At 46.3% G+C, this 25,522-nt stretch overlaps 7 protein-coding genes across 7 annotated transcripts; 3 read left to right on the forward strand and 4 right to left on the reverse strand.

The window, feature by feature from the left end:
• Positions 1-852: 852 nt before the first annotated feature.
• PG997_010852 (uncharacterized protein) lies at positions 853-2,139 on the forward strand (the record flags this gene model as incomplete). Its single annotated transcript, XM_066815167.1, has 3 exons — positions 853-876; positions 983-1,485; positions 1,545-2,139. 3 exons carry the CDS (start codon positions 853-855, stop codon positions 2,137-2,139), a joined length of 1,122 nt encoding a protein of 373 aa, XP_066664457.1.
• Positions 2,140-2,960: 821 nt separating this feature from the next.
• On the reverse strand, positions 2,961-4,845 carry PG997_010853 (uncharacterized protein; the record flags this gene model as incomplete). The annotated part of the gene is made up of 4 exons (XM_066815168.1): positions 2,961-3,278; positions 3,401-3,771; positions 3,866-4,468; positions 4,578-4,845. Coding segments are annotated over 4 exons (1,560 nt in total), but the record flags the coding sequence as incomplete, so codon positions are not given.
• An 865-nt stretch (positions 4,846-5,710) lies between these two features.
• PG997_010854 (uncharacterized protein) lies at positions 5,711-7,200 on the reverse strand (the record flags this gene model as incomplete). Its single annotated transcript, XM_066815169.1, has 2 exons — positions 5,711-6,240; positions 6,261-7,200. The coding sequence occupies 2 exons, from the start codon at positions 7,198-7,200 to the stop codon at positions 5,711-5,713; spliced, it is 1,470 nt and encodes a 489-aa protein (XP_066664459.1).
• A 1,065-nt stretch (positions 7,201-8,265) lies between these two features.
• Positions 8,266-8,619, reverse strand: PG997_010855 (uncharacterized protein; the record flags this gene model as incomplete). Its single annotated transcript, XM_066815170.1, has 1 exon — positions 8,266-8,619. The coding sequence occupies one exon, from the start codon at positions 8,617-8,619 to the stop codon at positions 8,266-8,268; it is 354 nt and encodes a 117-aa protein (XP_066664460.1).
• A 2,648-nt stretch (positions 8,620-11,267) lies between these two features.
• PG997_010856 (uncharacterized protein) lies at positions 11,268-13,056 on the forward strand (the record flags this gene model as incomplete). Its single annotated transcript, XM_066815171.1, has 2 exons — positions 11,268-12,169; positions 12,576-13,056. 2 exons carry the CDS (start codon positions 11,268-11,270, stop codon positions 13,054-13,056), a joined length of 1,383 nt encoding a protein of 460 aa, XP_066664461.1.
• Positions 13,057-13,558: 502 nt separating this feature from the next.
• Positions 13,559-14,446, forward strand: PG997_010857 (uncharacterized protein; the record flags this gene model as incomplete). Its single annotated transcript, XM_066815172.1, has 1 exon — positions 13,559-14,446. One exon carries the CDS (start codon positions 13,559-13,561, stop codon positions 14,444-14,446), a length of 888 nt encoding a protein of 295 aa, XP_066664462.1.
• A 320-nt stretch (positions 14,447-14,766) lies between these two features.
• PG997_010858 (uncharacterized protein) lies at positions 14,767-15,465 on the reverse strand (the record flags this gene model as incomplete). Its single annotated transcript, XM_066815173.1, has 1 exon — positions 14,767-15,465. One exon carries the CDS (start codon positions 15,463-15,465, stop codon positions 14,767-14,769), a length of 699 nt encoding a protein of 232 aa, XP_066664463.1.
• Positions 15,466-25,522: the final 10,057 nt, after the last annotated feature.

The following is a 25,522-nucleotide window of genomic DNA, read 5'->3' on the forward strand; positions in this document are numbered from 1 at the left end:
CGAGCGAACAACACTTTTCGCTGGAGCTTGCTTGCAGTGTCAAGTCGGCAAAGATGCGCCAGGTGTCCGCTTGCCGTTGCGAAAACGCCCTAAGCTCGAAAAGTGTAGGGGTCTTTCCCCAGTGTTTTAGCCTGCATCCGAGCGCTGCGATGCGCTACGCAAAGCTGATCCTACCTTAGGTAGGCGATCAATCCTGGTGCAGGTGCTGTGCAGCAGTCTAGCAGCAGCTGGGTTGCTGTCGCGCAGGACCTCGACTCAATTGAACCGTCGGACATGCTGTGCCATCGGCGTCTGGGAAGTGCCGGTCCCGGGTCTGTGTGTCGCTCATTCGTCCAGGCTCCCTGAGACTCCCTTTTTTCGCTGCAAAGGCCGTGAGTGGTGAGGTCTTGGGTCTCTACCTACCAGCCAAGCAAGCAGAAGCCAGGTGTACCCAAGAAGGACGTAGCTCGCCCAAAGAGGTAGCGCAGGTGAGGACACCCTACATGTACCAGCCTACGACCACCCTACCTGGCTTTAGACCTGCCCTGCAGTATGACCACACAACATTGAAGATGTCGTCACATTGATCTTCACTCTCTGCAATCCAACACTCGTATCCCGTTGCGCTTTCCGTTTGTCGCCCATTCTACCGCCCTCTTCTTCACCTACTTTTAGTCTCAAATTACCTTCATTTGTCCAGCTTCCCCTTTCTTGCCCTGTCCGTCTCCTATTCCGACACTAAGCTGCTGGCAATCAAACAGCTGTCGTCCAAATCTATTTATTTACCTCCGCTTCTATTCGTCTGCTTAAAATCGGCTTGAGCTATGAGCTAGCACTGCCCGCCTTTTACAACCACCCATCTTGCTCGCGAAGATGGTTTCGTTTTGGCCCTGGAAGGTACGTTCATGCGGATTACGTGGCAACATAGCCTATGTTTGCGTGTGTGTGTGTGTGTGCTACATATGAATAATTGGTTGACTAACTTGACTCCCTTTCTCTCCAGGGCGAGGACTCCTCCCCGGCCTCCTTCGAAAAGGCGCTCTCGACCTTGTCCGCCAAGATCACCGCTACCCAACTCCAACTCGACAAAGTCCGCACGAGATCGCGGCGCATCAAAGTACTATGGACGCTCTACTTGTCCTTCGCCTACCTGGTCTACGCGATCGTCCTCATCCTCGTGGTCGGTTATTCGAACCTGGGCGTCTGGGAATGGGTCGGCATGGCAGGCGGTCCGGTACTGATCTATGTCATGCGCACCCTTACCCACACCTACTTCACTATGCGCATCGAGACCCTCGAAGCAAGACTCAAGGACCTACAAACCGAGCGTGCCAACACGATCCAGAAGCTCAAGGATGCCACCAAGTACGATTCTACCCACGAATTGCTCGAGAAGTACGGAGGCGAGAAGCCCAAGCGCGCTATCCAGAATCACGACGATGATGAGAGGCACAACAAGAACGCCAAGGATGGGGACAATAGACGAGCCCGACACTCGAGCCTTGGGCCGAACGGACCCCCTCAAGAACGAACTTCGCACCTCCAGCGACTGCCAACATCCAAAGACCGCCCTCAGCTCAGGGCGCACCCACCTCGATACGCCACCCGAACCTGATCCCCCTTCCGCCCTCGCGTCCGTCGTCCTCGCACATCTCACCGCCGCGCCACAACCAGCAACTACAAGACTTCACCGCCGAATTCGCACCAAACGCCGACGACTTGCCGCATACCCCTTACCCGCAATACGACCACAACCCAAACAACGGCCACCGGTGGTACGACCGCATCCTTGACCTGATGTTGGGCGAGGACGAAACGGCGCCTAAGAATCGCATCGTACTGATCTGCCAGAACTGCCGCCTTGTCAACGGTCAAGCCCCGCCCGGAACCAAGGCGCTGGCCGATGTGGGCCTCTGGAAATGCATGAGCTGTGGGTCGATGAATGGGGAGATGGACGAAGGAAAGAAGATTATGCGCGAGGTTCTAGGTGGCGCCGACACCATCAGGCCGAGCATTGAAGTCACCGACAACAGCGACGGCGGCGCCGACGAGGTCGGCGCGCAGATCATGGCCGAAGACGCCATGGCGACAGGCCTCGAGGAGCGTTCCTCGATGGGCCCCAGGACCCGATCGCGGAAGTCGGGACGAAATAAGGCATAGGAGCCTAACGTCCACCTCGGAGGGAGTTCGGACGATCATGGGTCTGGGGAGTGGGTACATGCATCATCAGGCGAGTAACGGTTGTTTTTGTGTGACTGCCCACGATACCTCTAGATAGCTGGTGATAAGCAACGATTTTTGATAAATACATTTTTTTGTTGATCCAATTGAACTTAGTTGGGACGATTCCCGTCGGCCGCTTGTCTGAAGTACATGTATAGTAAGGGGTAAGGGTCGTGTTGACATAACTATTTCACTGAGTGAATAGCCATAGGTGGTCTATGTTCGTGACGATGCTAGTGTAAATATTTATTACAGCAGCGCTGCTGCAAGGGTTTCATGAAACTGTCGCGGAGAAAACAAACATGACGAGCCGCGATAGTAGGTTTAGATATGCAGGGACACTCCTGAAAATATCATAACGTTTCGGGTATGCATATTTGCATATCAGATCTGGAGATTTCAGATCACCTAGCTTGATCCTAAGGTTGAGATGGAAAGTATATATTATATTCTTTCGTAAAATACATGTCGCTCAGCATAAAAATCAAAGATCCGCCGATACCCCCTCCATCATATCTCTATCTTATGTCTATTTCTCTCGTTCCATTCCCCTAATATGCCAGGTCGGACTCTGTCCGACAGTACATATCATTGGCCTCCCTTCAGTTTCATCACAAGGGCCAACAATCCATACTCTACATCGCCTGTACTCACTCCACCGGCCAGTAATGCCTCTGCGTCCAAAGCCGAACCCGCCTCCCCAGAAAGAACGCCGGCACGCCCAACAAGCTCACCACCCCGCAGACGATCGCGTACATGTTCATAGCGCCGTCGTAGCCCAGCCTGTCCACCGACGGCACCGTCGCGTACCCGAGCCCGAACGAGATGAACCCGCGGCCCGCCGCGACGACGAGCAGCAAGGCGCCCGCCTCGCGCGGCCAGCTGTCCAGCACGTACGTGATGCCCACCGTGTTGGCGCCCAGGAAGGCCGCGTACCCCACGGCGTAGGGGACCGCGATGCCCGCCCACGAGGACCACTGCGGCGTGTCCGGGTGCGCGCCTGTCTGGCCGAAGATGACGCAGGAGACGACGGCGGCGGCGGCGGGGAGGATGCCGGTGAGGAGGCGGAACTCGGGCTGGTGCTATTGTGTCAGCATTTTCATGGACTTCCTTTTCCCATACGAAAGACAACTTACCTCATAAACCCCTTATTGATCCGACTCGCCAACTTAATCAAATAATCCGACCCATAGCCCACCACCGGCAACGCGACCAAGTTCGCCACAATAAGCGCCATCTGCACGAACCCCAACCACTCGGACGCGAGCCCGAACGGGGGCGCCAGCAGGATGCCCGCGAACGTGGACGACTGGAAGACGTACACGCCCAAGAACGCGCCGTTGAGCACGAGCAGCCACACGATCGTGGGGACCGTGAAGCCCCGCGCGGCGTCCCTGTATAAAGTGGCCATCTTGTCCCAGCGCGGGGCCGGCAGGGCGAAGATGCGCAGGTCGCGGCGCCAGGTGCGCGGGCCGTAGCGGGCGTAGTCGACGGTGTGGTTCGCGGTCGTGGTGACGCGCTCGACTTTGGCGCCGTCGGACGTGGAGGCGGCTTCGTGGGTCTCGCCGTCTGTTGCCGGGAGTGAGTCAGTGTCGGTCAGGGTGAGGGGGTCCGGAGTGGAAGGAGATGGAGGAGCAGAAGCTTCTGTAGAGAAAGTACGTACCATACTCTTCCACGACCCTCAGGTACAGCGTCTCCGGTACGAAAATGAATGCAAAGATCAAGATGATGGCGTTGACAATAGTGATGATGCCATACCACCACTTGAGCCCCCAAGCCGGCACCAGGTACGTCGTCGCCACGAACATAGCCCCACAAACACTGCCCTGAATCGCCGCATTCCACGTGCCCTTAGTCGCGCGCTGATGCACGAAACTGACCTCCTGGACCATGAGCGCGGTGAGCGCCTCGCTCTGCCCCGCGGCCATGCTCAGAATATCGCGCGCCGCGATGTGCGACTTCAGGGAGGACCCGGAGCACGCGCACCAGACGCCCGCGACGATGGACAGGGCGAGCGACCCGAGGAACACGGGCCGGCGCCCGACCGCGTCGCTCAGCGGCATCGCGAACAGGTTGCCGATGCCCATGAAGAGCGTCGGGTACGTCAGCAGGTCCGTCACGCGCGCCGGGTCGTCGTGCGGGTACATGGCCGTCACGACGGGCGCAATGGCGCCCATGCCCGAGGTCGCGAGCACGGCGAAGGCCGAGTACATGCCGATGATGAGGACGATGAGGTTCTTGCGCCATTCAGGGAGGTTCAGGGGGTCTGGAAATGCACAGTCATTCATGTGTCAGCCAGTCGTTCTTGCATGGCATCATCTTTTGCTTTTGGGGGTGTTCCTCAGGCGATAAGGAAGCAAAGAGTCGAAACGTACCGTACGGGTCCCGGCTGGGAGTTGGAATCAACACCACATGCTTCGCGTCTATCAACTGGACTGTGCCAGTTGCGTGATCGTGTGTGTGCTCACGACGCTCCTTGATATTCTCAACCGTCTCAGTCCGACCCTCTTCCATTTTGGTATCTGACATGTTTGGCGAAGGGGGGGTTGATCTCGCTCGTTCAACTCTACGGACGGACAGCCAGCTGCTCTTTTCTACGAAAGCCAAATGGAACCCTGGAATAGTTGAAACGGATTCCCCCATTATACTATACTACCACCCGAGTCTATCTACCCCGGGTATCTATCTAACAGGTTTCCGCCCGTTGCACCCACCCACTCACTCCTCAACCTGGCAGCTGGCTCCGCACTCGCGGCTCAGGAGTCAGTCCCGTAGGCCTGTCCTGGGACACTGAGTCGCGCTATGCATCGAATGCAGATGAATGCAGTCAAGCTCGCTCCACCGTCAGTAGTTCGTTTACCCCAGAGTGGGTGCTGGCTGCTCAGCCGGTGGGGGACAAGGGCTACTCCCGGTGTGGGGTATATCCTTGCTTGTTTATATCTGAAAGATCTACAATGCTTACCTCTAAAGTAGATAGAGTTATTTTGGACTCCGAGCCGTCCGCCCCCCATCCACTCCGCGGAATCTGGGGTTGGCGATCGGTATTTAGACACTGCTACGGTGCTGCTTCTCTCTCGCTCTCATCGGTCCTTTTGGGTTTCATTGCGACACGCGGCGCAAGGACAGGTCGTGGGAAATGGCACAGCTGACGTTACAGGTATTGATATCACACAGCGTGGCATCATCGTATCTGATTGATCGCATTCTTCATCATGGTACGGAGAGATGTTGAGCGAGTTTCGGGCTACTGTTTTCCAACCACCACTCACCCTGCCCCTACAGAACCGACTCCGGCCCAGAGTCCCAGACTATGCATTGTTCCCCTCATTCTCGCATAGGATTCCGCCCTAGCTGCGGCAGCCTTGGGTCTAGTCCATATGCACCATTCACCAACAAACTATGGGACTAAGTCGAAACCAGAAACGGCCCATGAAGCATCTTACCCGGAACGAAAACGCTAGACAGAAACGAACATCGCGTCGCAATAGTGATGCATCTATCTGTCCACCTAATCGCCACGTCGCGGCAGCCAAGCCGGTATGTCTGACCCCAGCGGCTTCGGCATCTCATCCCAGCCCGGGGCGCACCGATCAACAGCCGCGGAGTGCCGTACCCCTCTCAATTCCCCGAAGCCTGTCCTGCGTGTTTCAAACAACTCCGTGTCCATGCCCACCGCGGTCTGCAGATCAGGCCCATCCTCAAAGCCCAGCCTTCCCTCGTACAGTCCTAGACTACGTAGATACTTCATGACCCCGGCCAGAGACACATCGACCACGTAAGACCCCGTCCCTCCGTCGGCAGCTTTTCTGTGCAGTGCAGCGCAAACCCCCGCGGCCAGGAAGTAGCCCGCCGCGTGATCGAGCGCCTGGCATGGCGTTGACCGCGCCGGCTCGCCAGCCCCGTAGTGCTCTGCTTCCAACACGTTCATTCCAGAGCAGGTCTGCACCAACGAGTCGAAGCCCCTTCTGCGAGCCCAGGGCCCCTCGGGCCCAAAGGCTGATAAGTTGCCGACCACGATCCCGCCAGTAGTGCTTCGAGCTGCGAGCGCCTCTGGTGACAACCCGCGAGGCTGCCGGGCCCATATCCCTGAATGAACACGTCGCACGTAGTCGCGAGCTCCAGTAATGTTTCCTTGCCCTCCTCGCTGTCAAGGTCCAACTGGACCGTTCGCTTGCCCCGGCTTGTGTCTAGATCGAGAGCCGGCAGCGCCGGCAGCTCGGGAGAAGTCACCCATAGAACGTCGGCGCCGTGGGCTGCCAGCGTCCTCCCGGCCACGGGCGCGGCAAGGACACGGCTCAGCTCCAGCACCCTCAGTCCACGGAGGCATTTGTCGCCATCACCAGGTAAGGTGGTTGCAGCGCCACTCCGCGGAACCATGCCGCCGTCGCTGATCTTTCTGATCGAGATGGGAAATGGCCCGATCGCTTGCGCCTGTGGCAGGGCATCCCACTCTTCGTAAGACCGTAGCGCGTAGGCGCACGCCCCGTTCTCCAGCGCCGCCGTTTCCAAGTCGACTTTGCTCCACGCCCTCGTCGCGCCGGAGACGTCGGCACGCGTGACACTGCCGTCCTGCGGCAGTCCGAGAACCCGTAAGATCCCGTCTCGGTGATTGGGGAAGCCATCGTGAATCCGCACGTAGCCGTCCCGCGTGGGATGCAAGCCCCCGATCGGTCCCCAGAGGTTGGGCGCCGGGTCCCCGTTTAGCTGGTACAGTCGCTCTGATCTGAACTCGGCAACGGCGTGCTGGAGCGGCACAGTGACCGTAGGCACCGGTCGTTGATTGCGCACCGCGTAGAGGAGGCGGCTGCCAAAGCGGACGTGGCAATTGCTCCTTGCGCGAGCAGCCCGATCTTGAAGGATGACGGGACGGCGGGGCCCTGGTCTCCGGGTAGCGATAACACATGGAGCGCCTCCGGAGGGAGACCCAGCTGATTCCAGGCCTCCCCCTACAATGTCGTCTGCAGTATACCCTGCGCGAGTAGCTTCTGTGGGAGCCATATCGTCGGGTCAATAGATGAAATATATCGGTGTGCCAACCTCGGATCAAGTAGTGAGTGAGTAGTAAGGGGCCGTCTGCACACCACCAAAGGCTACAGAGGCGAACCAGTAAGCTCCTCAGTAACACGGCGCGTACTTCTCCGCTTTCGGAAGACGTCTAGATTGTGCCCTTTAAAATAAAAAAATCCCATCACAGTTCGAATAATAACAAACAGTTTACTTGTACCGATTGCGGCTCACGCTGGACGCAATGATTTCGAGTAATGGGAGAGAGGGGGCGTAATCATTATTGGTGGGGTTGGCTCCAGGGCAAGCGGCGCCGAGGGCGAGCTCCCTCGAGACAGGGACTGGTGAATCACAATTGGAGTGTGATACTGAGCAGGGACTCCTATGAAAGTGAGGGCTGTCTCGGTCTAAATCCATGAGCATCAATGAATATATGTATATTACTTCATATACTAGCTTGGCTGCTCCCTCGTTAGATACAATTGAACTGGAAGTTCATACCCGGAGATCTGGGCATGATACACCCTTGCCGTCTTCGCCTAATCCGCAGGCGAAGGCTGCGGCGCCTTTCCATCATACACCAACCCAATTGGTCGGCGTTCGTGGGCAGCTGCATGTACGGTTATTCCGGGTCGCTAACAGTCGAACTTGGTGAAACATATGGCTTCGGAGTGTCAGTCAGCTGGTCTGAAGAAGGGTCCCGCGACTTCCAATCATCGAATGGAGCCCTTCACAAAGCGGCCCATGGTATTCGGTGCATAGTCTTGGCTCTCGCGTTGCCGGTGCGAGGAGCTGCTGGTTTGACGAGTCGCTGAGTTGATAGCCCGTGGTTCTTCTGGACTTGCATGCTTTCATACCAACAGCTTTCGGTGATCGAATCTGGGAAGGAGCTGCGTCACTGGGCTTCCGGCCTTGGCGACTGATGAATTGGGTTCAGGACCCTCAACCCCTTACTTCCCCATTCCCCTCTGCAGTCGCTGTCGACCGCGAAGGAGGAAGTGACAGGTGGTATGACCACTGCAACATGATTGATGGCGGAGTGCGAAGACGTCAGCTTCATCAGATGCTCATGCTGGAAGACTCGAGGGGACTGGCCGCAGGCCCGCTGGACGTGTCGAGCATCATCTTGTTGGCAACCCAAAGTTGCGACGCGATCTCGGCCATGTCGTCGCTAAGAAGGTACCAGGCATGATAGATAAGAGCCAAGATACGGGGTACGACACAGACGGCGAAAGCGGCGGAAGAAAGAGTGAAGAGAATCAGGACCAGCGAGTAGAAAAAGACCTTTTCGATGGGCGTGTACGTATTGACGGCGTAGGTCACCTCTATCTGGTACTGCTTCAGCTGGGCCCAGCGGCGGAAAGTCTCAAGCTTCTCGGAAAAGGAGATGGTCGTTTTCGACTTTGTATCCATGTTCGTTCTTTGTGGGAAGTCAGGTCAGGAGCAGGAGCTAGGTAGGTGATTAGGCAGGCGCCTCTATTAGACCCAATATGGGACTTGAACGGCCGTGTAAAGATGTTGTAACCAACAAGTGATAGGTAGAATAAGCTTCAAAGGCTTTCTGTGATATCGAAGCGTTTCTAAGTGGCCTCGTCTGCGAGACGGCGGCGTCTTGGCTGTTGATATCCTCGTGCTTCGGAGCAGTCGGGATGTGGTCCCCAACCAGGCCATGTCCCAGCCGCCCGAAGCACCCGAATGCACAATACCTTTTGGGTATAACCTCACTCTAGAACAGCAGCCTATAATTTACATGTGTCACCAGCAAAAGCGCCCATGATTAGGATCCTAGTCCAAGTGGGTGCTTCCAAGTGGGGACGATGCCCGATGGTGTAAGTTTGGAGGTAGGCAGCATGAAAATCGCAGCAATCTGGAAATAAATGCATGGCTGGGACATTGGACACGCGAAAATCGAAGATACCGAAGCCTCCGAGTTGGAGAGGGATAGAATATCTCATGATCATTCGGTGGTGGAGGCTGAGGATGGCGATCGAGATTTGAGAGTGCAGGAAACCAGTTCGATGTTGCGGGAGAAAATGGGACAGCCCTGTTTGCTGAAGGCATTCGGGGAGATGGTGAAATGCCGATGGCCGAAAAACGATCCGATAAGCTACATATGTATTCTACATCACATTCTTCCAATGTCTCCAACTGTGTTTTTTACCTGTGCCGGTCTGTCATGTTCAGCTTTCAAGACTTTTCGTATCCTCACATGAGAGAAGGATGAGGCGCGGTCAAATGTTGGCCTGTTGTTAGCATTATCGCGAAAGTTAAACATGGTCCTGGAAGCATTGAATTGAAGTCCTGCGCCATACGACGTTGTTTTAGCCACAGCGTGTTCGGCACTTCGCTGTTTGCAGTGCTTGCTTGGTGCGTGGTTTTAGTGGTCGAACGACTTATATAAATGAATTGGGGGTCTTTAGGTGGGTCTGGTGCTGTATTTTTGCACATGTTGACTGCACGCGCATATACACCAATTGATTCTGCATTTAAACTACCAATGTCACAATTCCCGATATATGACCGTTCCCGGATTTTCTATCTTTCGCAGCTATGCCAGCGAGATATCGATGATACTATTCTGAAGAGTGGCTATGAGATTTGAAGTATATGAGGTAGAACCAAGCTCTGGGGGCGGCTGTGGACAGGTATCCACTGGCTTTCGCTGCCAAGCCTTATTGGCGAACTCACAATCAAGTGAACCAGGCCTACATCTCAACTGGTGACTTTGACAAGACTATGGACAAACAAGCGCCCACACATGTGCCCACACATGTCGATAGTATAATGCATCAAACTGCGTACGACTTTAATTCGTCCATCGTACAGATCTTCATGGCCCGGTTCTGAAGATTGTGTACCTCAGTCGTGATGGCCGCTACGGACCTTAGGGTGCAGTTTGATTAAGAGGCCAATACCCGGGGACATGTTGTCCTGTTCAACTTTTTACGTCTCAACGGAGACGACCCGGGCTTCACCCGGGACCGAGATCTCCTATCGGGGGCTTTTTGGCCAATTTAGGAGCCATCGCAAGTATCCGGGGTGGACGGCTTCCCGTGCCTGGGGATAGGTGAGCAGATGGCACTGCGACGCCTTCAGGTCGAGCGGAACCGGGTCATACACAACGGCGCCGCCGGCCAACGTCACCCACCTTAGCACGTACGTCTCCCCTGGAGGTGGGCGGATCAGCGTCGAATTTACGCCCGAGCTCGTGAAGCTTATCATGAGGTTTCACCTACATATCCAGTACTGGGTTCGTCATGTACAACACCACGGAATCACCTCCGGAACGGGGGCTTCGGTGCGGTACAACCACCCGCAGTCAGACGGGAGATACAGAGAGTTTGAGGACCAAAACACGGCATGGGGGGCTGCCAAGCCCCCTATAAGGATATGGACAAAAGTCATATGACTTGTCTGCTGTGCTCTACTGGACGGCTACCCCAAATTCTGGATAGTTAGGGAAAGCTAGTAGGCGCCGACAGGGGGTCTCGACCAACAAGAAAGAAGCGACACTTTCAGGTAGGTAAGCGAGTTTGCGCGGTAGCGACATTCCTGTGGCCATGGCCAAATTCCTCCGTGGATGTGATTATCTATCAAACATGTGACCTGTCGCCTTTTCCTTTCATCGCAGAATTCTTTCGTTTTCTCTTTTCGACCAACTTACAAGATATCAGCACTACCAGGTGCATTCCTACCGCGGTTTGAAAAGCCGCGTGTAGCACACATTGGAGGCAAGCTGTTTCGTCCAGTCGCCATGTGCCGGACGAGTAGGCAAGCAAGCCTAGAGCTTGCGTCTCTCGCTCTTTGTTTTCAGGGGGAAAACTCCATCACGATTTTGCATCTTGAGAACGCAGTAACCCAAATGCGTCGACTCTCCCGATCATGGGGTCTCCCGGTATTCTCGGCGACAGTTGGCAGCGCTCTCAAGGTTGGATGTGTGGTAATAGAAAGTCCAATCGCGGACTACAAATATCCACTGTCTATCCTACATGATAGCTATTCATCAGATCCCATTCCGTTCTTCAGTATACAACTTCCTCTCGAATTTAACTTAAACTAAAATGTCTAGCTCAGCGGCCAACGAAAATCCAAATGCCGGGAATGAACGCAGACCACCAGAGACTAACCAGCCTGTTGTGGATGACAGCGCAGCACCAGCTTCAGAAGGCTCTTATGCTGTCACGATAGAAGATAACAACACCGACAACGACAACGACAATAACAACGACGATGACGACAACAACGACAATAATGACGACGGTCTCCTGAAGATCAGTAAGTTCGCCGAAGAGTTCCACAAGCTCCAGGGATTTGCATTTCCAGAATCAGAATCAGAAGAATGGACCCTGTTCGACGGCATTCCAGACCCGATTTTGGACGATATACGCAAAGTCCTGTCGAAACGCGTAGAGGCGGACCTGAACAACTTCCGCACCGTCTCGAATGTGGCAACAGCCAAGAAAGGGGCCGACCCGGTCCCTAATCAGAACATCGCGTATGCGAAGGAGAACACCGAGCGTGTTGTGGAACGGCACATTGACGAAATGATCTTGGGATTCATAGACGTATGGAAGGAATACAGAAACGAAGACGGCACTTTCAAGGACCCCAGGGTGTACGGCATGAAGACGAGGGATGTCATGACCAAGGCCATGGACGGCTTCAAAGGGTCGACTGAGGAGGTGACGAAAATGGCCAAAGCCGTCGAGAAATCGCACAACACGAATACCAAGAAGTGGAGAAATAAGTATTTAGTCAAAGTTGCGTACTATATTACGATTGGCGGGGCGGGCATGGCAGCATATTATTTCGGGCTCTTTGACAAACTACCCGGAAGTCACGGCAGCGTCCAAAATCCGGTCACCGGTGCTATTCTGCCTGGAGGTGTCACTGGCATTGCACCTGGCATTGTTCCTGGCGGCGTCCCGGGCGGCGATCCGGCCAAGGGACGTCAGGATGAATTGTGAGCGGTTCAGTCTTCACATCCATTGTTGGAGGGCATCTAGCAGATCACCCCAGCAGTGGTTACCTTCTTATAAACCCATCTCTTTTCTTTAGACGCAGCACCTGCAGATTTCTATTCATTTCTTTTTCCTTTTATTCTTTTCCCTTCCGGTCTTTCCCAGCTAGTTTCGCATTTTATATCATCCATCGTATTTCTTAGCCGTATACGAAGACATTCTTTTAATTTCACCATTGGCCTTATTATAGTCTGTAATAAGCTAGCAAGTTTCCCTACTCGATTTTAAACATCAATTGCTCAGCGCGAGCCCGCCTTGCCTTTTTGCTACCATGTTCCCATAGGGCTGACGTTGCTACAACTACATCCCCCCTGACTTGTAAGGTTTGACCTTCCCACTGCTCCGTAGATCCGCACAGCAAGCATCACCAGATACTTCTACCATACGGCCTTCGTCGTCCGGTGCCGGGCCTTCACAAGTAAACATGTCATCAGACACCTACTTGGAACAGCAGAACTTCTCGAACTCCCAAAGCGGCCACGTCCAGATGCAAGACGGTCGGAGCACCGATGACTGGCATGATGGCCATCACTACCAGGGTTCTCAGAGGCATTGGGAATACCAGCAGCATACTGGTCCCGATATCTCATGGCAGGAGCATCAACCGCATGTCGATGGTCATCAACCAGCCCACCATCCTGAGATTCAGACCAGTAGCGGCTATGCCTATCAGCCACACATGCGCACATCGAGAGAGGACCGTAACAAATCTCGACTGACGGCCGGTTTTACTGCGGCAGGCTTAGTGGGCGAACCAGTACTCGGGGAAGCTATTGCAGCAGGTTATGCCTCGGATCGGAATGACGATGACATGATTGGAGAAGACTGATGCTGCGATGATTGTTGCTGTGGGGGTGATGGCGATGGCTAATGATGGTGCAGGTGAGGGTGAAGGAGGAGTATATACCTGGTTGCTTTTATTGCTGCTGTTGTGGGAACGACAAAGCAGCTCCATACCGTGGTGTATTATTATCCCCTTTTCTCGCTTTGACACCTAGCATCGTGCTAGATTTATGGTGAAGTAAACATCTCAAGACGTAAACAAATCGTATCCTGGGAAATGGCTTAGGCAGAAGGAATCAAAAGGAAAGGGTCTCAAAGAACAAAACTGCCGCGTATATAATAGTTTGCCTTAGGTACTGTTATCAGCGATAAACTCACGGCAACGCGGTTACTCTACACCAGCAAATGCGTCAACCCAGAGCAACACAAAGAAACAGGCAGCGACGAAATAGATGCGAGTTGATACATAAGGCATATTCCCTACAACTAGTCACTTCTGATTCTACATCCATCTGCAACTACTGGCCTCTGGCCATACATAACCCAACATGTGTTTCTTCTTCCATCGTCTTCGTCGGCATTACGGCCTCGCCGCCGCCAAAAAGATCGACTTCCTCGGTTTCCCCCGCGAGATCCGCGACCAGATCTACGGATACTGCCTCGTCTCCCACGCCAAAGCCCTCCACCCCTGGATGCACCCCAGCATCTACCGTGGCTGGAAGGACAAGCCCACCACGGAGCTGTTCCGCGTGAGCAAACAGGTCCGCCACGAGGCCGCCATCGTGTTCTACAGCCAGAACCAACTCGACTTCACCATGGTCGAGCCCGACGAGATCACCGGGTTTCTCAAGCGGATCGGCCGCAACGCCGAGCACATCCGGCACCTCGTTGTCAAGTTCCCTTATTTCCGTTCGTTGCAGTTGGAAGAGCTTGGCCGCGTCGCCATCAGACCTAGGTATGCCGGCATCCCCCAGGCCATCCGAGCGGGCTGCCCGAACCTGCAGACGATCACGACCAGCCGATGGAGCACCTATGCCGTCGTCCTTTGGCAGGTTCCGCGCTCCTACTCTTGGGAAAGAGACCGGGCCGGCGACAGAAAGATCGTGACGGAAGCGATCGACGTGGCGGACGCGTATTTCCGCAGCATGGCGCCATCGCTCAAAGAAATCATCATCGAGTTGGACACGGAGCAGTACTGGTGGCCCTTGTCCCAACGCCATATCGATCGCGGAATGAGCGACGAAGATCTACTCCACCGTCACGTACGACAGCAGATGGAAAGCCACGGATGGAAGCTCCTCCCGACGGACCGATCACATGACGAGGAGGATACAGGATTGCACATGTCATGGGTCCGTCGCGAATCCCGAATTTTCATGTTGAGCGAGTCGACGCCGGTGAATCATCGGGACGAATACTTCCGAAGCCTGTTTTGAGACATTTTGAGCTTGGCTTTGCTTTGGTCACGTTGGCGTGGCCTATAGGATACGGGTGGAGAAAGGTTCAGGGGTCAAGGCATGTCTCCTCTGGTAACACTATTACGTGGTAACATGGAAAAGACCCTGAAAAGCAACCTGGATGAATCTCGGCTGATGTTTGTTGTTTCTTTTCATCATTAATGCCCTGAGGGAGACGACTTCCCGCCTTGGCTATGTTTGCGCTGAATCTCTATACAATAAAATAAGCTATGAATCATGACATTTGCTTTCTACCCTGCTCTAACCACGCCACCTATCCATAACGTTCGTACGAACACTTAGCAGAATTTGCTAAAGAATCTCCAAATCTTGGACGGCTTGGCCTTGCGTGTCGTGTTCGGGGCCAACTCAGCTTTCTTGTCTTCCAGATATTGTACTTGTTGCTGCAAAATATCCTTCATCTCCTCGTATCGTTCATACATTTCCCTTTCTGCTTCTTCAAGACGCCGCTTTTCCATGGCCAACCTCGGGTCAAGATATTGTTGCAGTTCTGTTCGCATTTTGGCCACCTTGATCTCATGATCGTCCCTTTCCTCTGCCCTTTCCTCTGCCCTTTCCTTTGCCGTTCCCTTTGTCCAGATGTGGGACGGTCCCTCGTATGTCGTCTTTCTGTAATGTTGAGGTGGCTCTTCCGGTGGTGGAGACTCCGTGCCGTGCTCTTCCTCTACGTGACTTGCGGGAGGCCCGTCGACCGGAAATGTCACCCGGCATAGATGACAATAGTCAAACACCACCTTTGAAGTCCGTAACCTCTTGTAAGATGAGTTCCACTTCTTCTCGCCTAATCCAGCCTTGGATGACGATATGAAGGGAACTTCCGTGGTTTCCTTGACCCTAGTAAGGGTCCATCCGGTCTTTATGGTCTCTGTAAAGCTACGGACAGCGAGGCCATCGTCTTCAAAATGGCATTTGACCAGCCAGTGATCCTTAACTTTGCAGTGGTTTCCTATTCCCACGCATATATCGCAGATGTTCATATCCCAACAGGTGGTACAGTGGTACTAGTCCTGGTCTATTTGATGTGTACAGTGCCAACAGCGGTCTTCGTTGGTGGCGACCCTTATCTTCCTGACATCCGGTGTCGTAACGTGGTCTACTTGAGTAATAGTATGCGCCGCATTGTGATCTGTCGTGTGTTCTACTGTCGGATCAATCTCTGGCCAGTTTATAGCGCTACTGAAACTATCAGACAACAAACTATCGGCATCCGAAGCTGCGGACGAAGCATTGGTAGTTTCTTCATCTGGAGCTTGACTTGGCTCGGGCGGGAGTTTGTAGCCTTCTAAATCCGGGGTTGATGACATGTTGACGGGGTGTTTTCAGATCACTCGACTAGGATGAGGGGCTGCTTTGACGAGAGCCAATATATCGGCGCGTTCGTCCGTTGACAGAGCGCGGTAGAATAGCTGTGTAAGAGATTTCGACGTTCACGTACCGCACGAAAACCCTTCAGTCGATAGCTTTATACTCCTCAGAGTTAAGATATAGGGATGACTTCAAGTAAAGTGTTCTTTTCCATGAACTCTCTCCCTTCAAATTGTGTAGGATTCCAGCTGCAAGGCGTTTCAGCTGTCAAGGACGCTCCGCCACTACCACCTCCAGCATGGAGCGTCAATCAACGTAGCAGAGGCCCTACTAGCTACACTAGGGGCCTACAGCCCCGCTTTAGGCACCCTTGGGTCAGGCAGGAAGGCGACTTTTTCGCAGCCTGCCATATGCCACCCTTACTTACCATGTATCACCATCCGACGGGCGTTTTCTCTACGACTCTACGACTTGATTGGCACGACGTGCAGATCCCGTGACCGAATCAGCCTTATGGCGATAACCCCGACAATGGCCGCAATACGTGCTCTGTGCTGGACTCCTGTTCAGCAGGGACGGCTCAGCCTACTTCTCTACGCTCCAGGCCATCCCTATGGACGAAAATGATCGCGACCTTCCAGAACATAGGTCTTACTCTTCGAGGCCAGCCTTCCGATCACTATGCGACTCCTATAACTACAAGCGGATAGCAAGTTCAGTTTTACTGAGGTGTCCCAGAACATCCCCTCGTATGCGATACTTTCGCATACCTGGGAAGAAGGCGAGGAGGTCACGTTCGAAGACATCACGCAAAATAGAAGACTCGACAAGAAAGGCTACCAGAAGCTCCAGTTCTGTGCAAGACAGGCTGCCGACGACAACATTCAATACTTCTGGGTAGACAGTTGTTGTATCGATAAATTTAACAATACCGAACTCTCGGAGGCGATTAATTCTATGTTCCGTTGGTATTAGCAGTCGATTAAATGCTACGTATATCTTACCGATGTTTCGAAAGGCACAGAAATCGAAACCGACGAACCATCGCGATCGACGTGGAAAGTCTCTTTTCGACAGAGCAGATAGTTTACCCGCGGCTGGACACTCCAAGAACTGATTACGCCGGCGTCGGTGAAGTTTTTTCGCGTAAAGGCTAGCGCTTAGGCGATAAAAAATCCCTCGAACTATCGCTTATCGAAATTACGAATATCCCCGAAGCCGCCCTCCGAGGAAATCCCTTATATAGTTCAGTATCGATGAACGTATGTCATGGGCAAAAGGTCGAACAACGATGCGCGAGGAGGACATGGCATATTCTCTCTTTGGAATATTCGGCATTTTTTTGCCGCCTATCTACGGCGAAGGGGCGCAGAGTGCGATGGCGCGTTTACGCAGGGAGGTATCCGCAATCCATGACTCCCGGGTAAAAGTGCTGGCGACATTACCCATTGCATACGGAGCTACCTTCGATTCACACGCCGAAGAACACAACCCGACCTGCCTCCTAAACACCCGAGTCGAGCTCCTGCGCGAGATTAATTAATGGATTCAGGATCCGAACGCCGAAGCGATGTTTTAGCTTAACGGCATGGCAGGAACGGGTAAGTCTACAATCTCGCGTACTTTAGCGTAAACTGCCTCTACGCGCGGGTTCCTTGGTGCTAGCTTTTTCTTTAAACGTGGCGAGGGAAATCGTGGCGGCGTGTCCAAGTTCTTCTCTACATTGGCGGCGCAGCTATGCTTGCGGGAACCGGCTGTTGTACCGCACATCCAAGCTGCTATCGATTCCGACCCTTTGATCTTCGGAAAAGCAATGCGAGAACAAATCGAGAAGCTTATACTTTAACCGCTGTCGAAAATAGCAGGAGACGCGTATAAGGACAGTATTTTTCTAATTGTCGTTGATGCCTTGGATGAGTGTAAGGACGAAAAGGATATTAAACTTTTAATCGACCTGTTTTCGAGCTCGAAAACGATACAATCGCCACGACTTAAAATCTTTCTTATAAGTAAACCCGAGCTTCCTATCCATTTTAGCTTTACTGCGATAAAAGGCGTATACTAAGATTTAATCCTCCACGAGGTCGCTATATTCGTAATTAAGCACGATATCTAGGCTTTTTTAATAGTGAGCTTATGCGAGTAAAGAATAATTATAACGCTTTTATATTAAAAGACTAATATATACCCGCCGTATAGCTAAGCGAAAATAATATACGGATTTTAATTAAAATAACGGTACCGTTATTTATTTTTACCGTTACCGTTTATCGCTTTATCGGTGACCGTAAAGTTAATAATTCGATTATAAACCTAAGCGAGGTTTTATAACAGTAAACGCGAAGTTAAGAATTTTAACTCGATATAACGTATATGCCCGTCTTAGAACATCTCCTTCTTAATCTCTCGGTACGGCAGCGGGATGCTAGATTAAAATAATTCTATATTATTATTAATTCGATTATAGTGCTTATTAATCCCCTCTTTACGTTTACTTTAGCTCGGTTACTTTACACTATTTTAAATAACGTACTAAGTAATTTAAACCTACTTTACTCCGTTTTAAATATTGTTACGACCTAACCTATTTATGCGGCCAAGAAACGAAACATAGGCAGCCACGGAAGTGCAATACCCCGCTAGAAGGACTAGAGACTCCAGGGTAAGGAGAACCGCCACAAGCACCAGCCACAAGTTACGTAACGGATCAGTCGGATTATAAAGGGACAGCCACTAATCTAGGTGAACTAACGAATTAAGGGCTTATTTTAAAATAATAAATAAACCTTTAATTTAAAGCTTAAGAGTTTATTTTAAGATAACGAATAAGTTAACGAGTTAACTATTAATAAAAAAGCGAGGTTAAATATAAAACGGATATTTTTTTATATAGTTTTTTAAATACTTTTATTTACTTAGTAATTAATTTAAGTATTAATTTTTACTTATTAATAAAATATATACTTTAACGACTTATTATAATATTATAAGTTACGCTTTAATATTTATTTAAGACTTAATTATTTTATTACTTTACCGATAGTATAATTCTATTACCCGTTTAAATATTCTCTCGTATTATTAATATAAACCCGCGTACGTTTTATTAGGTTTCTATTAAACCCTTAATAAGCATTATTATATTTTAATTACTCTTATTCTTACGAGTTATTACTTAAACCTAGAGTAATATTCGATATTATAGTATTTTAAATCTTAACCGAAAGCGCCGTTAATAACCTTACGGGAGGATTTAACGTCTTCGTAATAATTCGATACTTATAAGTATAGCTTAAGTAAGTAAAAAACGAGAATACCTAGCTCGTCGAATAGATTATTATTATATTTATTTTAATCTCCGGATACGGTGGGTTTAAGCTTACGTCCCCGTAAATTTATAATAGTAAGGAAGGAAACGTTTAAAGTTTTTTACGCAGGTTAAGGCTTACTTACGCTTTTACGCCTACGCTATTATTACCGAATAAGATAAGGTTTTTTACGTCGTAGGATTCCTTAAAAAAGACGCACTTATATAGTTCGAATTTATTATACGTAATTATTTTAATAACCCCGATAAGGATAATTAAAAAAACGATATTAAAAGACTTTTCCGCAGTTATACCGGGTTTAAAAAGAAACTAAAGGCTATTTTCGGAAATCCCGATAAAATCCGGACTGTAAAACGAATGCTTATACAGCTTAAATAAAAGGGATCGGTATCCCAGTACGCCGCCAAGTTTAAATAAATTTTTTTAAAACGGAATAGAACGACGATAACGCCTTAATGATACTTTTTTACGCCGGGCTGCGAAAAGAAGTAAAGGACGAAGTAAGCCGGGAAGATAAACCGGATAACTTCGATAATTACATTAAAAGGATTATTAAGATTAATAACCGACTATACGAACAACGATTTAAACGACGAGGACACTAAGGATTTCGAGCTAATAATAATAAACTAAGGGCTAATAATAAACGACTTATTTAATAATAAGCATTAAAAAAAACCTTTTTTAATTATTATAACGAATTTATAGACCTCGACGTAACCTAATATAATAAAAACAATAAAAAATAAAACATTATTTATTATAATTATTAAAAAAAAGGATATTACGTTAAAGACTGCCGAAATAAAAAGATATTTAAACTAATACCCGAAGGACGATATGTTAACGCTATTAAAAAAAACCGGCTATAGTAATTATTAAGGGCAACGAAAAAGCGCTATATAGTAATCTCTCCTAGATAGCCTATTACGATAATGGCTACATTATTTACTTAGTAAATAAGGAAGGGACCGGATAGTTCCTAAAAAACTACGAAAAAAAATAAAAAATATAGAATTATGGTTATAATACGCCGAACGTACGAAATAAACCCCAGCGACTCCGGTTTAAATATTAGCGATACCGAGGAATTAATAAACGACTCGGAACGATTTATTAAAATAATTTTAAATAATTTTATAACCGAATTATTTAAATACCGAGACCTTAACGTTAATAAATAGATCGCTATTCTCGGAATACCCTGCTTAAAATTTAAGGTAGAACGATAATAATTTATTACGGAGGGATTCGAAAAAAGAAATCTACATTAATTATATTATTAAAAAACGACCCGCGGGTCCCGCCCGTTAATAATATATACTTCACGCTTTTTTAAATTTCGTGTGTACATAACGAATATATAGAGTATTTCGAAGAGAAACTTATAAATAAATAGTTTCCCCGACGAATTAGGCGAATATTTATTATACGCTTATATTTAAATTATTTAATCGAGAAAGTTAGGACGTTTATATTTAACCCCCGAAAGGCCTATTTACTAGTAAAAAAAACCCTAGGTGGCTTAAGAAATACCACTTAGAGGAACGGCTATAAAACTAATATAACTAACCCTAGTATATGGTACACGTTTACGATAAAGCTACGGCATTATAATAAGTATACGGAAATACGACGCCCGAAATATAGCTAGCGATAAAATTAAGGTTACCGGAAGTAATCTATTATAAAACCTATAACGCGCCACTATCGGCTGGCAGCGCCCTACGATAGCGATTTTTTTTAATAACGAAAAAAGAAATTATTAAAATCGTAAAACGAACTAACCGTTTATTAATAAATAACGACACTCCGATAATTTAATAGTATTAAAACGATAATACCATTAAACCTATTTGCTAGCTACGATTCGTAAAACTTAAAGGAATTAACTTACGAATTATAAAACGGTATTATAAAACGTTGCCACTATTAAATTACACTTTTATATCTACGCTTACCTTTAATTAATAAACGACTTTGCACCGATAAAAGGTATAAAAAGAGACCTCGGTCGTAGAAAGTAATAATCGGGAAATAAAAGCCGTCGACTATAAAGGGACGATATTAAACGGGATAAAACAAGTCTTTATACTATATAACGAATAATTAAAATATTTACGAGTATATTATATTAATAATAAGTATAAAAGAAGCTTATATTAACGCGCTACTCGATAACGGAGCGTAAAGAAACTATATTTTATTAAGAATCGTTAATAGCTTAAAATTAAAATAGTAAGAAAAGAACGCTCTATACCGACTTAAAATCGTTAATAGAGGATTTATAACGTATAAAAAGTAAAGAAATACGGAAAAAGTTACGAACTTTTTTATTACCATCGGATAACGATATAAACGAATTACGTATAACATTACGAAAGTGTTAAGATACGACATAATTTTAGGGATACCCTAGTTGCGGGTGAGCAATCCCAGAGTCAACTGGAGGACTAGCCGTCTCTAATGGGATACACTAGGAAAGAGCTTAGCCTTTGAGCAGCGTTTATAAAAGGAACCCTTAAGCAAGCTAACGATACTTAAAGCTTACGTTATAGCTAAAGAATTAAAATTAAACGTTACTATATAGATACCGGAAAACTATAAGGAATTTAACGATTTATTTAATAGAGAACTAAAAACAGGACTATTAAAATATATATAATAAGATTACGAGATACCTTTTAAAGAAAGAAAGGAACTTTATTTCATGCCGATATATCGATTAAACTAAGAACACGAATAAGCCTTAAAGGATTATATTAAAAAAACCTCGCTAAGGGATACGTACGATTATTTACGTTATTAATAGGATACCCTATACTTTTCGTACCGAAGAAAAGTAAAAACGGGAAACCTAAATAGCGAATATATATTAATTATTAGAAACTTAACGATATTACTATTAAGAACCGATACTTTTACCCTTAATTAGCGACCTACGAGATAAGTTATACTAAGTTAAGATTTTTACGGCTTTAAACCTATTAAATACTTATAGATTTATTCGGATTAAGGAAAGAGAAGAATAGAAGACTGCTTTTTAAACTAAATACGAGTATTTTAAATATCTTATTATACTTTTTAACTTAATTAATACTTTAATTAACTTTTAAAGTATAATTAATTATATATTACGAGAATATATCGATAAATTCGCTATTATTTACCTTAATAATATCTTTATTTACTTAAAAAATAAAGAATAGTATAAAAAGTACGTAAAGTTAGTATTTTAAAAACTATAAAACGTTAATTTACTAATTAATTCTAAAAAGAGCGAATTTTATAAGTAATTAGTTATTTTTATAGGATACGTGGTATCCCTAAGAGAAATTCGAATAAAACCTTCTAAGGTATTAATAATTAAGGAGTAGCCTACGCTTATAAACGCTATAAAAGTTCGATTATTTTTTAAATTAATTAATTATTATAGGATTTTTATTTTTAGGTTTAATAAAATAGCGACACCCCTAACGAACTTAACCCGGAAAGACGAACTATTTCGATAGACGGAAACGAAAGAATCGGCCTTCTAAGATTTTAAAAAGAGAATCGCCAGCGAACCGGTGCTTCGCATAGCAGACCCCACTAGACTATTCGAAGTTAAAACCGACGTATTAGATTATGCGATCGGAGGGTAATTTAGTTAACGGGACGATAGCGGGAAGCTATACCTAGTAGTATTTTTTTTAAAAAAGTTAAATAAATTAAAACTTAATTATTAGATTTACGATAAGGAGTTAATAGCTATTATTAAAGCTTTTAAAAAATAAAGGCATTATTTAAACGGAATAAAAGTATTAATAAAGGTTTATATAGACTATAAAAACTTTACATTGTTTACTACTAATAAAGAATTAAATAAACGATAAGTACGATAGGCGGAGTTCTTATCGGAATTTAATTTTACTATTATTTATTAAAAGGGTAGCGAAAACGAACGAGTTAACGCGCTTAGCCGTCGATTAAACTATTAAGAGAAAGTTTTAACTGAAACCCGAACTATTTTTATATAAAACTAAGATAGTAACTTTATACTATCCCGATAAATTAATGCGACTAGTAATATAATATACGACGATAAATAAATCGTAAGATTTCGGATATACTACGAATAAATAAATAATATATAATTTATACTATTAAAAGCCGGCTCGAGGAACGGCTTAATATACTACTATAGTAAGCTGTATATCTTAAAATAATATAGGCAAGAATTTATTAAGGAATTTTACGAATACTTTATATATAGTTATTAAGGAATTTATAAAACCTAAAAACGAATTATTAAATTATATAACTACGAAAATCTTAAAAACTAAATCGCTAGAATTATAAAAGAATGCGATTTTTATAATAAAGTTAAAGCAGTTAAGTATCGACCTTACGGAGAACTATAACTAATTCTACTACTTAACAAGGCTTAGAAAACTATCGCCTTAGATTAAATTATTAAGCTATTACCGTTAAAAGAACTATTAATTAAAGTTATATACGATAATATTTTAATTATTACGAATAAGTTTATAAAGTATGTTTACTTTTTATTATATAAAGAAATTAATACCGCCGAAGATTTAGCGTATATTTTCTTTAAGATAATTATTAGCTAGCACGGGTTACCGGAAATCATTATCTCGGACAGAAATAAGCTACTTATATTTAAGTTTTAAAAATTACTTATAGTATAACTCGGTGTTAAATATAAGCTATTTATAACTTATTATCTATAAATAAACGGTTAAACCGAACGAATAAATTAAATATTAAAATAATATTTCCGATATTACGTTAATTACGAATAAAATAACTGGGTACGATTATTATTAATAGTATAATTCGTATATAATAGCGCGGATAGCGAAATAACGCGTATATTACTATTTAAAGTAAACTATAGGTTCGACTTTAATATTATAAAAAACCCTTTAAAAAGAGAGTTAATACCGATAGCGATTATTTAAATTAAAAAACTAAAAGAATTATAAGTATCGCTATAAAAAGACCTTATTTTTTTTAAAAACGAATAAAAGAATACGCCAATAAAACAAAATTAAAGGGATTAACTTTTAAAAAAAGAGAAAAAGTTTACCTTTTATAACGAAATATTAAAACTAAGCGACTAAGCGAGAAATTAAACTTTAAAAAAAATCGGACTATTTAAAATCGCGGAAGTTATTTTAAAAACTAACTATCGACTATCGTTATTAAAAACTATAAAAATATACCCTATATTTTATATTTCTTTATTTAAATTAGTATTAAAAAACACTAAACTTAAAACGCGGCTAAAAATCGAAATAAATTAGCACGAATACGAAATCGAAAAGATACTCGATAAAAAACGAGCAGGACGTAAATAAAAATACCTCGTTTAATAAAAAAATTACTTACTTAAAAAAATACCTAGGAATTTAAAAATACTTAAAAAACGCCTCCGAGAAATTTCGAAAATTTAAAAAAGCGAGAAATTAATATCGGTATTAAACTAATTAATAATACTAAAAACATTATAAAAATAAACGTCGATTACCGCGTCCGCCTTAGCACGCTCCGAAGCTTTTAACTCGTCGAGGAAACGAAAACCACGCGTAGCCATTTTCGACCCGCGAGACACCAAAAACTCCCGCTGGACACGAATCCGCTCCAGGCGAAGAAAAGCCTTTTGGGCGTCTCGATAAGCTTTTTCCAAAGCCTTATTAGCCTAACGAAAAAAATCGCTGGCCTCCCGCTCGGCAGTACGAAAACGCTTCGATTTATTCACGATTCGGGAAACCGCCGAAACCGACACTCCTAAACTATTATAAAATAAACCTAAACAAACGCACTCGCAATAGCGCGAAGCACCCTCCATTATTTTACACATTTATTTACGCAACGAGCACAAAGAATACGGCATAATTTTAATATTAAATTCGTCGATAAACATAATAAAATTATAACGTTACTTTATTTTTTTCGATTTAAAACGAAAAGATTTCTTAATACGATTAAATATAATAAATATATATCACAAAAAAATTATAATAAAAAAAAAGGAAAAAACTTATAAAAAATAATAAAAAAAGACACTTATAAAACCTAGCGCTTTAAAAATAAAGGCCTAAAAAGAAAAGAGATAATATTACGACCTAACCTACTTATACGGCCAAAAAACAAAACACAAACAGCCACGAAAGTACAATACCCCGCCAGAAAAACTAGAGACTCCAGGGCAAAGAGAACCGCCACAAGCACCAGCCATAAGTTACGTGACGGATCAGTCGGATCATAAAAGAACAGCCACTAATCCAGGTAAACCAACGGATCAGGGGCTCATTCCAAAATAATAAATAAACCTCTAATTTAAAGCTTAAAAGCTTATTTTAAAACAACGAATAAACTAACGAGCTAACTA

The sequence above is a fragment of the Apiospora hydei genome (assembly GCF_038363865.1).
Source record: "Apiospora hydei strain CBS 114990 chromosome Unknown utg000008l_segment0_segment0, whole genome shotgun sequence".
In the NCBI taxonomy this organism is placed as follows: Eukaryota; Fungi; Ascomycota; class Sordariomycetes; order Amphisphaeriales; family Apiosporaceae; genus Apiospora; species Apiospora hydei.